We start from the raw sequence: 14833 nt of genomic DNA, 5'->3' as shown, positions 1-14833 counted from the left end.
TTCCCCACAAAATTGTAACCAGACGGTAATTAAATTTCCCCACAAAACTGTAACCAGACTAATTACATTTCCCCACAAAACGGTGACCAGACGGTAATTAAATTTCCTCTAATGGCCAGACAGTTGATTTACAGTATGGTGGAGTAGAAACTAAACGTTGCGGTGATATTATTACGTGAAACAGCAGCAGTATCTATTACTGTATACCATCTCCCTAAACCACTGAACTGGTTCACAGAGTGTTAATTATCAAATAATTCTTTAGAAGATTTCACCAGTGGTGAATGTGAAGGATTATGAAATAGACCATTTTTTAGATCCAAAATGTAAATTTAAAAAATATGTAAAAAGGAGCTTCATTTAAAATAATAAAAATTAAAAAATGTTTGTGTCATACTGTACATGTATAGATCCTGCTGTTTGCATTGTGATGGGTTAATGAGGCGACTGAAATTAAACCAAACACACTACCCAAGTCGCCTAATACCATCATACCACACACTACCCCAAGATGTCACGCAATACCATCAATCATAATACCACACACTACCCCAAGTCACAGAATACCAACATCATAATACCACACCCTTTAATATGAGGATGAAACAAATGACTGATACTATCACAATTTTTCAGAACAAAACACAATTCATCACTAGACCCAAATTTACGTTGAAAGTTATAAGAGTTTGCAACTATGATTTTCAATATTTAAAAAGGCATTTCAGACATGTGTGATGCCATTCAAGTTACAATTTAACGGTATTTCAATACTTGGATCTTCAGTACATGTAAAACATATAGCAAAAATGGTGACTTCTCCAATCTTTTAAATTCAAATATCAGAAGGTCATTGATAAATAATAATAAAATAAGACAATTTCTTCAAATTTGACAGCACAATTAAAGCAGTGCTCTTGTCAGTTCCATTGGCTGTTATTTCAATCAATTAACTCATTCACCCCTGAAGTTTCATAATGAACTATTCCAATCTTTGAATTGGAAGAGTTCAAATGGGTCTTCAGGGGATGAATGAGTTAAGTTAGATGAAGTTAGTATGAGACATGAATTGTATTGTGATTGTATCCTATTGTTTCGTCCCTACTTTGGTATAGATGGGGGCCCCTGGCCACCTATACAATATCCCTACACACAACATTTGTACATCAAGTAAAGTCAATATGTACTACTATACTACACAAGTAATTTCTACAACAATTCTGCCCTATCAGTACCACAAATCTATGTCTAATAGTAGTCTACGACATTTTATGTAAAATATTTTGGTCACTTTTGATTCTGAGAGTTAAACGAGAAATCAACAACATTATGAAATATCTATATGACATCAACAGTTATACGTATATACAATACACACGATTAATTATGACAAGTGGTGCCAACACAGAGAAGAGGTACAGATGACAGTGTACATCTAGACTATACACACAGTGGTTCAGTGTCCTACATCAGAGCAAGTTTATATATCTGGCTTGTAGCAACCAGAACACATAAAAATTTCCAGTTAATTCCTGCGGATCAAAATCATATTTCTTTCTGTATATATAATTAAAGTTATTAGAAATAAAAACAAAATCTTAATTTATTTGACATTTGGATTTTATATAGAAAAAAATATTGAATAAAATTGTTAGATATGATTGTCACTCTGTAAGAATATATCTGAAGATGATAATGATTGAAGCTTTGTATTATGTAATGTATACCGATACCCTATAGCCATTCGTGATCACTTTGTGACAAACAGCAAATCAGTGCGTATATATTATAAACCTGATTTTGGTCGCAGTAGGTATATTTCAGTATCAAGTGGTTTGACTTTTTTCGCTTTTTGTTTTGGCTTTGATTTTGGTTTGCTAGGTTCTGAAATATCAAAACCATATCAAAGTACAGTTATAATAATACCTATAAACAGGGTTAAAAGAAATATTTTTTTCTGGATTTTTATTAACCCCTTCACTCCTATGTAACAGTAAAGTACAGTTATAATAATACCTATAAACAGGGTTAAAAGAAATATTTTTTTCTGGATTTTTATTAACCCCTTCACTCCTATGTAACTTTAGTAGACTCAACCATGCATTTATATGGATGAGTCCATTATTGTCTACAGCGGTGAAAGGGTTAATCAAATTCAACATGAAAGTGAATATTGTTATTTAAGTAACACTACAGACCCAACAATCTGGAAACTGTAAATTCTATACTACACAAATTTATATTTCCTAAAGGAAATGTAGAAATAGTACTGTGTGATATGGAAACTGATTTAATATGGAAAAGTGAAATGTTTAAAAAGTTACAGAGTATCATCTAAGTTGGAATTTTTGACAATGTTTTGCTTAATCAAAATGAATCAGCATTGAATTAAAATGCTAATTTTTTTTAACTCCATACAATAATTAATATCAAATGGCACATCTTGTTTCATCCTTGATACTCCAGGGGTTTATGCTCACTTTTGCTTTCTGCACCCCTGGAATATGTAATAGAAAAATTGAAGGCTCAGTGTGCACCACCTTGAGGATGAGATGAGATGAGAAGAGATGAGATGACTAGTTTAAGCTTTTGATGTACATCACAACAATCTGTTGGTCGCATTACAGTAAAGTTGACTGGCTTTGAAGTTGTGTGTCGCTCATCCGTAACCTTCAAAGGACAGGAATCGGCCTTAGCGATTGGTCAGGCGTTTTTACCCGAGACCAATCAAATAGCTAGTCGCATGCCTTCAATTTTACTACGACATATTCCAGGGGTGCAGAGAGCGAAAGTGAGCGTAACCCCTGGAGTATCGATGGTGTCCTTGTTTCTGACCATTCACTTCTAAATATTGGTAGTTAATTATCCACCATTTTGTTTTGTCTGATGCACTACAGGTATACACTAATAAAGACAGCATTAAATGCTTACTCTCGTTTGCTATGATTTGCTTCCCCTTGCCGGTCCTCTCAGCCTCCTGAACCCAGTCCCAGTCTGTCTGGACATCCTGGGTAATAAATAAAATCTCACGACCATCGTACGTTTTCCGCCTGGTTGTCTCCCTTGCTGTGAGGTTCTTGGATTTTCCACTTTGTACGGAAAAAAGAAAGCAAGTCCACATAAATCAAAATGTGTTTAATACATACAATTATCAGCCAGAAAGAGAATATTAAAGGAACCCTTATTATTTCGTTTTTCCAAAAATTATGTCTGAAATTTTAAAAAGGAAAATAATCTAATAAGTGCATACAAACAATAAAAAGTAGTACAAGTTACAAAACAACTTAACGACCAGGGACTACACATACTTTTATAACTTACTTAGGTATAACAAATTATACATGATTTGCTTAAGTAAGCCTGAAATTTTAAACAAACACTGGTTTTCTTAAGTTTATAATAGTGCCAAATATTTTTTAAGACATCTGATCCTTTTTCGTTTTATTTTATTTCTTACTTCTTTGATGAAGATGACACTCCTCGTTTGCCAGATCCTGGTGAGTCAAGACTCATAGCTAGGTCGGTCACATCGGATTCTCGTCTGAATCCTCGGACAACAGATGGACGGACTTTCCCTTGTCCGGATTGGTCAAGGACAGCTGAGGATGCTATCATAAAAACAAGGTTTGGTTTGGTTTGTTTGTGTTTTACGTCCTATTAACATTGTATTTTACGTTCTATTAACATTGTATTTTACATCCTATTAACAGCAAACAAGGTACATTTTATATAGGCTAATCAAAAACAGCGGAGACTGGGCTTTATTTTACTATTTTGGGAATGGAACCAGTACGTAGCTTAATAAGAATTGCAGTAATCCAAATAGGGAATTTTCCAAATTGCACCAAATAGTCAAATACTGATTTTTCTTGAAAACAACTATAAGGAATCATCTAAAATACTGTAAAACCGTCCTTACCAGTATTTATGAAAGATTTTTTATTTTAGATGTTATTGTTGAATTTGTAACATTGTCATCTGAATGCAAGAGAAGAACTGTATAAAATAACTATCATACATGTATACATATAGCTGTCTAGCATAAAGAAGAACAACATGAAAGAAGAATGATCAAATACACATGTATAAAAATTAGAAAATAAGAGTAAAATAATTCACCAACATTGGAAATATATCCACGGGGAATACTGGATGTGGATTATCCTGTCTGGATACAGCACCATGAGTACAGATTATCCACACATCATACATCCACCATGGTTACTATGTAGGAAGTCATGTGACCTTATTGTGTTTGAGAATTACTACATGTGACTTTGATTGTTAACTGTTTTAGTCGTGTGACTTTCATTGTAAACTGTTCCAGTCATGTGACTTTGATTGTTAACCGTTCTGGTCATGTGACTTTGATTGTTAACTATTCTGGTCATGTGACTTTGATTGTTAACTGTTCTAGTCATGTGGTATTGCTTATTAATTGTTCTGGTCAAGTGACTTTGATTGTTAATTGCTCTAGTCATGTGACTTTGATTGGTAATTGCTCAAGTCATGTGACTTTGATTGTTTTACTGTGGCAGTCATGGAACTTTAATTGCCTGTTTGTGATTTTGTTTACTGTTTTATTCATGTGAAGCCATGTGACTTTGTTTACTGATCTGGTCATGTGTCTTTGATTTTTACTAATCTGATTTTGATTTGAGCTAAAGACAATTATTACGACAGAGTTTACGGATGATGCATGTCACTAAAGGGACACTTTAAAGTGTGACCTCACTGAAATATCATACTGACCTGAACAACATGCTTATATTATTACATAAGCTGTGATATACATTGTACATAAAATTTATACTAACAATTTGCCTATCAGATATAGTCAAGTACATGACTGATTGCCCACACACAATGTAAGAGATCGGCCACACAAACCTGCTGATGTCGTAGATGCTTCGGAAGCTGAGCTGTCAGGCCGCTGTAGTTGTATGTCGGTCTCACTGTCACTGTCATGGTTTGATATTAGGTCAGCTTCTGGGTCAGTTGATACTCGTGATGTTATTGGAGGCAGCGGGGTGGAGTCGGATAAGTTTTTTGAAGACATATTTCTTGTCAGGATTTCAAAATCAAGGTATGACCTTCATTCATAAATTAGTGTGTTCCTTGAGTGAAAATCAGGAAAAGAAACACAAAATGAATCAAACAGGTTTCCAATTTAGTAAGTGTTTATATATATGTAAAGTCACAGCACGGAATTAGATTGCTATTAAAGTATGTGGCCACAGGCACTTGCATCTGGTATGTAAATATGTTAAAATATAAAATAGTCTGCCTATATATATAGTACCTATCCTACTATATCTCATACAAGACACAGTTGTATGTGCCATTCTTTCTTTCCCCCTATATACATGTTTTATATGGTTACATCTTACTATATATGATCATTTATTCTATATGTAATTAAAAGTTTTTAAAGAACATGTAAGCTAAAATTTAAGATCATGAGCTCATGTACATTGTTGACCTGAGTTCAAATGTTAAACGCTAACAGGAGCTATAGATACCTATGTTAAACGCTAACAGGAGCTATAGACACCTTTAATTTGAACTAACTGTTGTAGAGACTCATGCACTCTCCTGTAATGGACAGCTGGAAAATTCCGGGCTACAAAAATATGTTTGCCTTGTTTGGGTCAGTAGCAATATCACTACATCAATGATTTACACACACCGTGTTTGACAATTCCATAAAAGCCATTTAAAACGGTGCCCATGATATATTGATGTCATGATTAGGGTCATGACTGACAATGCTTAAATATTTGCACAGCGGCCTTTTACAGGCGTGACAATTCAACGATGGTCGAGTTTATTTGATCACAACATGCTGAAAACACCAGGTCATGTAGAGAGATAAGAAAAGACAAATCGAAAAATAAGGAATTATAAAAGAAGATTAAGTTAAATTTATGAAAACTATAACTATTTAATGTTTATGATGCCAGCAGTTTGGCTACGTAGGCGAGAAAAATTGACAACTTCAGAAGTAAACAAAACAAGAAGAAGACATTTCGTCCCCTGTCGAGTTAACACTTTTACGCGTGGTTTGAGCAGGAAAACATCAATGGACATCTTCGCAGTTTACTTTACAAACTGAGAATGTCCAGTGTGACAGGTTGATGTATTACAATGCGTATACACAGACCCAGTCTAAATTGCGTTTGGGTTTTAGTGTGAAATACCTGCCGTGACCCCGAGACCTGCCTCCATGATAGTTTGTCAGTGGTGATAGCGACGGTCACGTGATCAAACAAATCAACACGATTGGGAGTTCTATCAAAATCGAAACGTCGTAATAAGTAAAAAGACTAGTTTTTATGCCTTTATAATCTATTTTAGAACAAAATGCAATTAATTTGTATTTTACTAAGAAATTATAGATTCTGCAAATAGATTGAGCAGGAATACTTTCTATTATACTATCGCAACTCTTACCGATTTACGACAGTGAGCTATCTATATTACCCACAATGCAACGTTTCGCAATATATCCAAAAGTCTGGTTAGCTTAAAAACAATCCACAAAAAATTCACTGGAGTTTTAATAGCTTATTTTCAAAATACAATGAATTTAATTTCAAAGCTAAAATTGTATATTGTTTCAAAATAAATCAGAAATGGAAACAACAACCATTTATACTTGTCAAATCATTTGCAAAACCATTGCTATTTTTTTTTAGATAAAACGATTTGGAAGAAAATAATTATGAACAGTTTGGTTATTCATCATATTATTTTTGAGTTTAAATATTCAGCAAATACCTTTATTTGATCACCCAAAGGGAACGTAATTGCAACCTTGATGGATATTTTTTTTCAGAGCAACGCTTTCTCACCCGGAATATCAGCCAAAATAATTTTGTATATCAATACATGAAGCATGTATATTTTAATATACTTGTTATATAATTTGTAATTAACTATTGCGTTCTGAATAAGAAATTAATCATTTCATCTGTTAAAGTTATTTATGGTATATATTCTGTTGCGGACATTTGTAATTGTCTCTATGGAAAAAGTGACGTCATAAACTATGACGTAATAACTGACAAATGGACATGGATATTCATAAGCCACAGGTGCAGGTGCATTGGTGTAAACCCATACGGAATAAGAGTTCGAACTGGTTTCAACCGAAACTCGGGACTGCCCACAGAGAGGGCTTTGTAGCCTCCTTGTATACACGCAGACGTTTATTTCTAAACATTTTTGTTTTGTCTAAAAAGATCTTTTCACACAACCAATAAGAGTTTCTATGTGACGCTTCAAAGACTAGCACTGTCATCGTCATCAGACAAATGACCAGTGAAGCGTATGCACACAAAGGTATGAAATAGTTGCGAGTTGTCCACATACTCGACGTCGATTCGGCTACGCTGTAAGCTTATGTTGTTATATGTACCGAAATGACTCGATTCAGCTACGCTTTGTATGTGGTTACAGATGTGAGAGAGTCTATGAGCCCCCTCATCTCAAATTAATAACTGGGCGTATCCGGATGGCTTTCTTAAACTGCATTTCCTACCTTCTTGGGTTTCCGTATCTTTCCGGTGTGTTCACCAAGGCGGACCCCAAATCGCCTTCCAGTCTCTCCAATATACGTATCTCGTGTGTATTTGTATGCACACGTTTCACTGGTCATTTGCCTGACGAGAGTGACAGTGTTCATACTGTGNAATAAACTGTAAATAGAATTTGGTGCATTGTTTCATAATTATGGCATCAAAGACAAACCGGTGGCTCCGTCACACCAGTTTGCACTTTTACCTGTTCGAATGCTGTCAGAAGCTTCCCGCCATGCATCTCTCGCGATTTTTGTCCCAGAAAACATAAGACGAACAGCCTCGTCCTCGGTAATTTGAAGCTCTTGACAGAAGCCTTCCACTGAAGCTTGGTAGGTTGCCGTGACAACCACGTCACTTCCGGCTTCAATGAAACTTTAGACGGCAGAGATAATATGACATTAAGTATACATGACCGGACCAAATATTTTCATTTGTGTCAATATTGTAGAATAAATACATGTATATTATTTATGAAGGTCTGGGTGTTTACATATAAGATTAAGCCTATTTGTTGTTACCATATTACAAGGAAGCAAATGCAAGTGTCAGTTGAATATTGCAGCCATTTAGCTTGCAATGGTGGCTGTTTGCCATATTGAATTTAGAAAGTTCACAATTGCGACTTTCTCTGTTCCAAAAGGAATTGGAATAACAAATCAAAACTTCATAACACTACCTTTTCTATACTGAGACAAATACGGAAAATATATGAATGAAAGTAGCACAATATGACATCGTAAGTAGAAAGAAATGACAGTGTATGTCGTTATGACTTATACTTACAGACTAACACCAGAATTAAATATGAATGAAACATACCTAATTCAGCATCAATTCTACTTACTTCTTGTGGGCCTGTTTGATAAGTTCTGGATTTGAATGAAGCAGTCGAGCCGACCATAATGGATCCGCCTGAATACATAAAGTAACCCATCCAGATATGTTTAACATTAAGCAACACGACAAGGGAAACATTCGCGCGCTCTCTATTCACCATCTCCTAGATTCATTTTCGACCATTTCGTCTCAAGTGTGGTCCAAAAGAACTGTGAGGGACGTATTTCGCGGGTTTAGTAATCAGGAAGTCGAAATGAACAACAAGTTTGCTTATTGAGTAAGTTGAATGCATTTAACCCTTTGTTTACAAGTTTCAACTTTATAAAGTCCGTTACTATCCCTACAAATAGTCTTAAAGAGACGAATATACACCGTCTTTGGACCATGTATGTGGGGCAAAGAGAAATACGTTGGTGTACGTCGTTCTCAACGTGGGTGCCATCTTCGTTGACGAAGGAACGTATTCGTCTGATTGTTTGAAGATCAGAACAACTACAAACTGTCAAAATAGATGCAGTATTAAAGTAAATGCATTTAAAGAGTTATATGGAAGTTTTCAGAGCGATAAACTGTGTTAATCATGTATTTTACCCTTGATTAACATTGATGGAATGTAACCTTCAAATTATAATTGTTTCATTTTGTCTAAATAATGCCTCCGACTGACAAACAATGTGTACAATAAAGAAACGACTGTTTACTTAATGTATTTATTAGCATTGCTGTTCGATCATGACGTCATCATAGAAAGAACCAATAACAAAGTGTTTAGGTTTTCAGTTTCTGTTTAATGTCCGCGATATCTGCTGGAAATATCCGACAGCATCCCCCAATCCACGTGGCACCAAGTTCCATCCACTCGGTAACCATAGAAACCACAGGTACACACTTGTCTCTGTTATAGAATCTGAAAAAACCCACAAAAACACTTTTCAAGCCAAACGAATTGTTGGTAAAGCATGGTTGACTCTAGATTGGAGCAAAACAAAGACAACTTAGTAAAAGTCCGGTGACCTTATGATATTAACACTTGACTTTCAGCATCAGCAGCTCACCTACTGTCTCATTAGGGCTGTGTGGCCATTTGTAAATGTAAAGTGACATATAATTTGTTACATAATACTTAATGATAAATGATTTTTCAAATAAGAAACGTTTTCAGTAAGCTTCAGACATTAATATTTGACCTCAAAATGTGACCAGCGTCAACAGAAATACGAAATATAGAAATAAAACATTAGTTTGAATGACGAATCGATCGGTGGACTAAATATTGTCTCCTACCCTTATTTTCGTCTAACTGGCAAGTGTGACAAAGACCATGCACACTCCCTACTCTCGTGTCCCAGACTTGGCCACTATATCGGTGTGATAACCAGTACCTGACAATGCATGTACCTACCCTATTCCTGTGTCCAAGTTTTGGTTTGGACGATGCCTTGTCCCCTAGACTACTGTGTCATATTTTTGCCCCAGTCTTTCCCACTGTTTGGCTTGACGATGACCCAGATTACCAAAACTATATCTGTGTACCAGTGACCTTCCCCTAGACTACTCACCTTATTTTGTCCCGACTTTCCAACTGTCTGGTTTGAAGACCTAGACGACCTACCATATTCCTGTGTCCAAATCCTCGCCACTGATGGGTTTGCCGATGACGTAGACGACCTTCCCTATTCCTGTGTCCCAATCCCCGCCGCTGTTGGGTTTGACGATTACCTAGACGACAAACCCTATTCCTGTATCCCAATCCCCGCCGCTGTTGGGTTTGCCGATGACCTAGACGACCTACCCTATTCCTGTGTCCCAATCCTCGCCACTGTTGGGTTTGACGATGACCTAGACGACCTACCGTATTCCGTTTTCCCAATCCTCCCCACTGTTTGGTTTGATGCTGACGTGGACAACCTACCCTATTCCCTTTTCCCAATCCTCGCCGCTATTGGGTTTGACGATGACCGGTATCGTTAGGTTGAGGTGCTGTATACTCTTGAGGAGCGGAGTAATAAACTGCGGGTCTGTACAATTAACGCCAACGGCTTCCACACCTTGTCGCTTAGCAACTGCCTCGATGGCGTCCGAGAACCTCTCCCCATGAAAAGTTTGATTCCCGTCCTATATAGCGAAAACGAGAAATCAATGGGACAGCTGTGCAGAATAGGCAATAGCGGAAAGCCAATCTTCAATGATTAGACTATAAGATAATCATATTCAAAACCTGATTTGCTTAAAACCTACTTTTGCTTATTCATAAATCAAGAACAAGTATTCATTTGAACTAACATAATAAACGGAAACATCCGTTCACATACTGTTACAAAAAGGTGGATGTCTATCATGGCTTGAATGCCGGGTAAATTGGGTAATGTCATACCTTACAGGAAAATGTGACCCATGCCTTGGCCCCGGGATAGTCCTGTAGGAGGTCAAGTACAGCCTCGGCCTCTTCGGTGGCTGGAATGGTCTCTATAGCCAGGATATCCACCTTGCTGTCCAGCAGAGCCTGGACACGTGGACGGTGCCAGTCAATCAAATCCTAGGTAGAACCATATATACAATTACTAATATGGTTCAAAGAAGTAATATTAACGGTAATTTCCCAGATAACACTTGATCCTTGCGAACTTGTGTTTGCCAAATACGAACTACTTAGAATTGGTATATGGGTCAAGGAAGTAATTCTGACAGTGTAGACAATATGATGTTGTCAAATTTTTGGAGCAATCCGCTCTTTTATCGAGACACAGAAAAAACTCAAAACATTTACATTACATTACATAAAAACAATATTAGAAGTATATTAGGATCAAAGTTTTACCGGAAATTCTTGAGTTTAAACACGTACATGTATTCAATAACATGGTTATATAAAAATCTAAATGGCACGTACTGAGTAAAAATCTGCTTTCAATAATGCGGGGATTTTATTTTCAACTTGTTTGGATATTTTGACAGATATATGTCCCACGCCAGATATCTGTCATAATGTTTCAAGTCTGATGTTCGGGTCAGGGGAAACGGAAGCCCTACAAGCATGTACTAGACTAATGTATATTAACTGATGTGGAAATATCAAATTGTAACTGTCATGTCTACGTAGAAACATACGTTTAAGGGGTTTAGATCAACTTTCGGTAAACACGCTAACTCCAATGACGTGTCAAATTACTCTGAATACCTAAGTTTAGATCAATATATAGCTGTAGCAAAAGTTCAGGTACTTAAGTGTGTTCCTGGGGTGCAGAGAACTTAAGTGAGAATTACCAATAGAGTACCACAGATGCCTTGTAACCGTCATACCACAGACAATGTAGTGAGGGTATGGGCTATTCAAATTGTAATAAGGGTTACCTGTTTTGACATCTTGTCCATGTATGTCCCCGAATACTCTGATCCGTCGTGTAGACACGCTCCATAGGGTCCAACAGAGCCCGCCACCCAACACTTTCTTTCTATTACAACACAGTAAAACTCTGAAGTTGTACTATCATCAGTGATCAATACAATTTTTGGCGTTATAAAGCAGTTAGATAATTTTTTCCAACGGAAATTAAGGTTTACATCAAAATAGAAATAAATACACTACTGCCTTAATACATAAGGACAAAATATAACATGAAGACGATACGAAAAGAACCAGGGACAGAGGAAACACCAACACAAAAGGAAATACATCATTAAGCCAACATAAATAATCAGAGGAGGAATCAGGTGGTCCGGAAGGATAAGCGTTTCTTGTACCAGATGTGCTACTATTCATAATGTCTACCTTCAAATCCAGGCAAATGTATTTCTCATCATTTACATTCTCTGTCTAGTACAATAGGATAAATCTTTAAATCAAAAGCTTTCCGTCTCTTTTTTTGAATATGGTAAGTTAGCAGAAGGGACAGGTCTACACCCGTTACTGATTTCGTATTCTCTCATGTCACCACATGTTTTTATGAACCTTTCTAGTTGCATTTATTACATTACATTTATTATTTTAAACAATACCATGAGTGAAATCAACAAATTATCACATACAACCAGACTGCAGTGTGGAAAAGTGTCATCTTTGAGAGTAGGAGGAGAGTCGAGTGGGCCAGTAGGGGTCAGAGTGGTCAGTAGTTCTAATTAATGAGTTGTGTCAGCCGAAGCTGTATGTATCAGTGACTGTCTGTGGAGAGTCTGTAGTTGTTTAATTGTTTAAGATTGGGAGTGCAATTTAAATGTAGAGACATATTATTTGGTTTTGGAGATCTTATTAAGTTGTCAACTAAAGCTCGGGCCATTAGAGAGAAATGTTGATTGAGAATGGTCAGTTTCATGAGAACAAAGGTTGGTGTGTGTGTGATAGAGTTCAGTTTAGTTTTGTGTTTGTGCACGAGAGAAGATGTAACTATTGGGAGTTTTGGTAGAAGGTTGGAGTGACAACATGTGAGCAGTGCAAGTGTTGTTGTGTACGTATGGACATGTATACCTGTATATATGTATAGAGATGTAAATAAACTGTAAATAGAATTTGGTGCATTGTTTCATAATTATGGCATCAAAGACAAACCGGTGGCTCCGTCACACCAGTTTGCACTTTTACCTGTTCGAATGCTGTCAGAAGCTTCCCGCCATGCATCTCTCGCGATTTTTGTCCCAGAAAACATAAGACGAACAGCCTCGTCCTCGGTAATTTGAAGCTCTTGACAGAAGCCTTCCACTGAAGCTTGGTAGGTTGCCGTGACAACCACGTCACTTCCGGCTTCAATGAAACTTTAGACGGCAGAGATAATATGACATTAAGTATACATGACCGGACCAAATATTTTCATTTGTGTCAATATTGTAGAATAAATACATGTATATTATTTATGAAGGTCTGGGTGTTTACATATAAGATTAAGCCTATTTGTTGTTACCATATTACAAGGAAGCAAATGCAAGTGTCAGTTGAATATTGCAGCCATTTAGCTTGCAATGGTGGCTGTTTGCCATATTGAATTTAGAAAGTTCACAATTGCGACTTTCTCTGTTCCAAAAGGAATTGGAATAACAAATCAAAACTTCATAACACTACCTTTTCTATACTGAGACAAATACGGAAAATATATGAATGAAAGTAGCACAATATGACATCGTAAGTAGAAAGAAATGACAGTGTATGTCGTTATGACTTATACTTACAGACTAACACCAGAATTAAATATGAATGAAACATACCTAATTCAGCATCAATTCTACTTACTTCTTGTGGGCCTGTTTGATAAGTTCTGGATTTGAATGAAGCAGTCGAGCCGACCATAATGGATCCGCCTGAATACATAAAGTAACCCATCCAGATATGTTTAACATTAAGCAACACGACAAGGGAAACATTCGCGCGCTCTCTATTCACCATCTCCTAGATTCATTTTCGACCATTTCGTCTCAAGTGTGGTCCAAAAGAACTGTGAGGGACGTATTTCGCGGGTTTAGTAATCAGGAAGTCGAAATGAACAACAAGTTTGCTTATTGAGTAAGTTGAAAGTCGTGTTTGCAATAATAACATTGATTTTTCACTATCAATTAACAACAAAAAAAAGCAGACAAAAACATTTATAAACGAAAAACTAAACAAAAATATAAAAAGAGGCTCCAGAGAGAGTCGAACTCTCGACCTCCAGTTTACTAGACTGGCGCTCTAACCAACTGAGCTATGGAGCCGTACATGCTCACCGTTGAATTTAATTTGACTAAATTCTTAATATTAAAATAATGCACATCTACTTATCCTTTGTTGATCATTATATAAAATTTCACATTTCCCGTGCGCCGATGAACAAAAACATAAATAAGGCTAACAATTATTGACTTTACCGTCTAATCGTACGTGTTAGGTCTGTTTTTTTCCGAATACTTACATTGATCGACGTTTCACCTAATCGTTCGAGTTCGGTAGCCGACCCGCCGTCGAGGATGACGATTTCACAATTAGCCATCGTAATCACTGCTGTTGGCCAGCCTGTTTGGAGACGTTTAATTAGAACTCCATCAAAGCCAAGTGCGTTTATTTTTTGTGTTATCAGTGTGGGCGTGACACCAGATGCATATCAGGCTAAAGAAAGACAACTCCTACACAATAATTTGTTATCTATAATTATATTAGAATTCAAGTTAGATTGAATTTCACCATGACATTGCATACAGTACATACATTTTGATAGGCTATTTTTGTACCATTTCTTTATAACCTTATACTTTTTTTATAGATAAGAAAACAAAATCATCACCTTATTTTAAAAATGTATACTTCATTTATAACTTTCTCGACGTACAACGACAGGTGAACATAGTTTTACCATGGATTCAATGCTCCAAAATGAAGGATATGTACTAGATAATCGTCACTTGATGAATAACATAGTTATTATTTTTTATAATTTCTAAAATAAGGACATGTG

The 14833-nt window shown here is 36.4% G+C and overlaps 2 protein-coding genes, 1 long non-coding RNA gene and 1 other non-coding gene across 8 annotated transcripts in view; all 4 read right to left on the bottom strand.

Moving 5' to 3' along the window:
• Positions 1-6257, bottom strand: part of LOC110446086 (glutamate-rich protein 6-like) — a 32344-nt gene extending 26087 nt beyond the window's left edge. For 4 of the 5 annotated variants that reach the window (XM_021491046.1, XM_021491047.1, XM_021491049.1 and 1 more), the window contains exons 1-4: positions 6201-6257; positions 4891-5117; positions 3458-3608; positions 2932-3089 (exon numbers count right to left, since the gene is read on the bottom strand). In XM_021491046.1, coding sequence (XP_021346721.1) covers positions 2932-3089; positions 3458-3608; positions 4891-5059 — 478 coding nt within the window. In that variant the 5' untranslated portion in view covers positions 5060-5117; positions 6201-6257. Of the gene's footprint in view, positions 1-2931; positions 3090-3457; positions 3609-4123; positions 4237-4890; positions 5118-6200 lie in introns of those variants that run through there. The other variant, XM_021491050.1, reaches the window with a different exon arrangement.
• Positions 6258-7785: 1528 nt separating this feature from the next.
• On the bottom strand, positions 7786-8495 carry LOC110446079. Its single transcript, XR_002462424.1, has 2 exons — positions 8428-8495; positions 7786-7955 (listed from the first exon to the last, which is right to left on the bottom strand). It is a non-coding gene; the product is annotated as an uncharacterized LOC110446079 (long non-coding RNA).
• Positions 8496-9116: 621 nt separating this feature from the next.
• On the bottom strand, positions 9117-14474 carry LOC110446078 (homocysteine S-methyltransferase YbgG-like). The gene is made up of 7 exons (XM_021491039.1): positions 14294-14474; positions 13639-13706; positions 12997-13166; positions 11772-11872; positions 10795-10956; positions 10333-10535; positions 9117-9327 (listed from the first exon to the last, which is right to left on the bottom strand). The coding sequence occupies exons 1-7, from the start codon at positions 14369-14371 to the stop codon at positions 9189-9191; spliced, it is 921 nt and encodes a 306-aa protein (XP_021346714.1). The 5' UTR covers positions 14372-14474; the 3' UTR covers positions 9117-9188.
• On the bottom strand, positions 14023-14096 carry Trnat-agu. The gene has a single exon. It is a non-coding gene; the product is annotated as a tRNA-Thr (tRNA).
• Positions 14475-14833: the final 359 nt, after the last annotated feature.

This window comes from Mizuhopecten yessoensis, unplaced genomic scaffold (assembly GCF_002113885.1).
Source record: "Mizuhopecten yessoensis strain PY_sf001 unplaced genomic scaffold, ASM211388v2 scaffold2507, whole genome shotgun sequence".
NCBI lineage: Eukaryota > Metazoa > Mollusca > Bivalvia > Pectinida > Pectinidae > Mizuhopecten > Mizuhopecten yessoensis.
Note: the sequence above shows the minus strand (reverse complement) of the source record. Positions and strands in the feature narration are given on the sequence as shown.

Coding starts and splice junctions, on each gene's coding strand:
- LOC110446078 (XM_021491039.1), bottom strand. CDS start 14,371: ATGGCTAATTGTGAAATCGTCATCCTCGACGGCGGGTCGGCTACCGAA. Junction 13,707..14,293: donor TAGGTGAAACGTCGATCAAT/GTAAGTATTCGG, acceptor TTATGTATTCAG/GCGGATCCATTATGGTCGGC. Junction 10,536..10,794: donor GGGTCACATTTTCCTGTAAG/GTATGACATTAC, acceptor TTCGCTATATAG/GACGGGAATCAAACTTTTCA.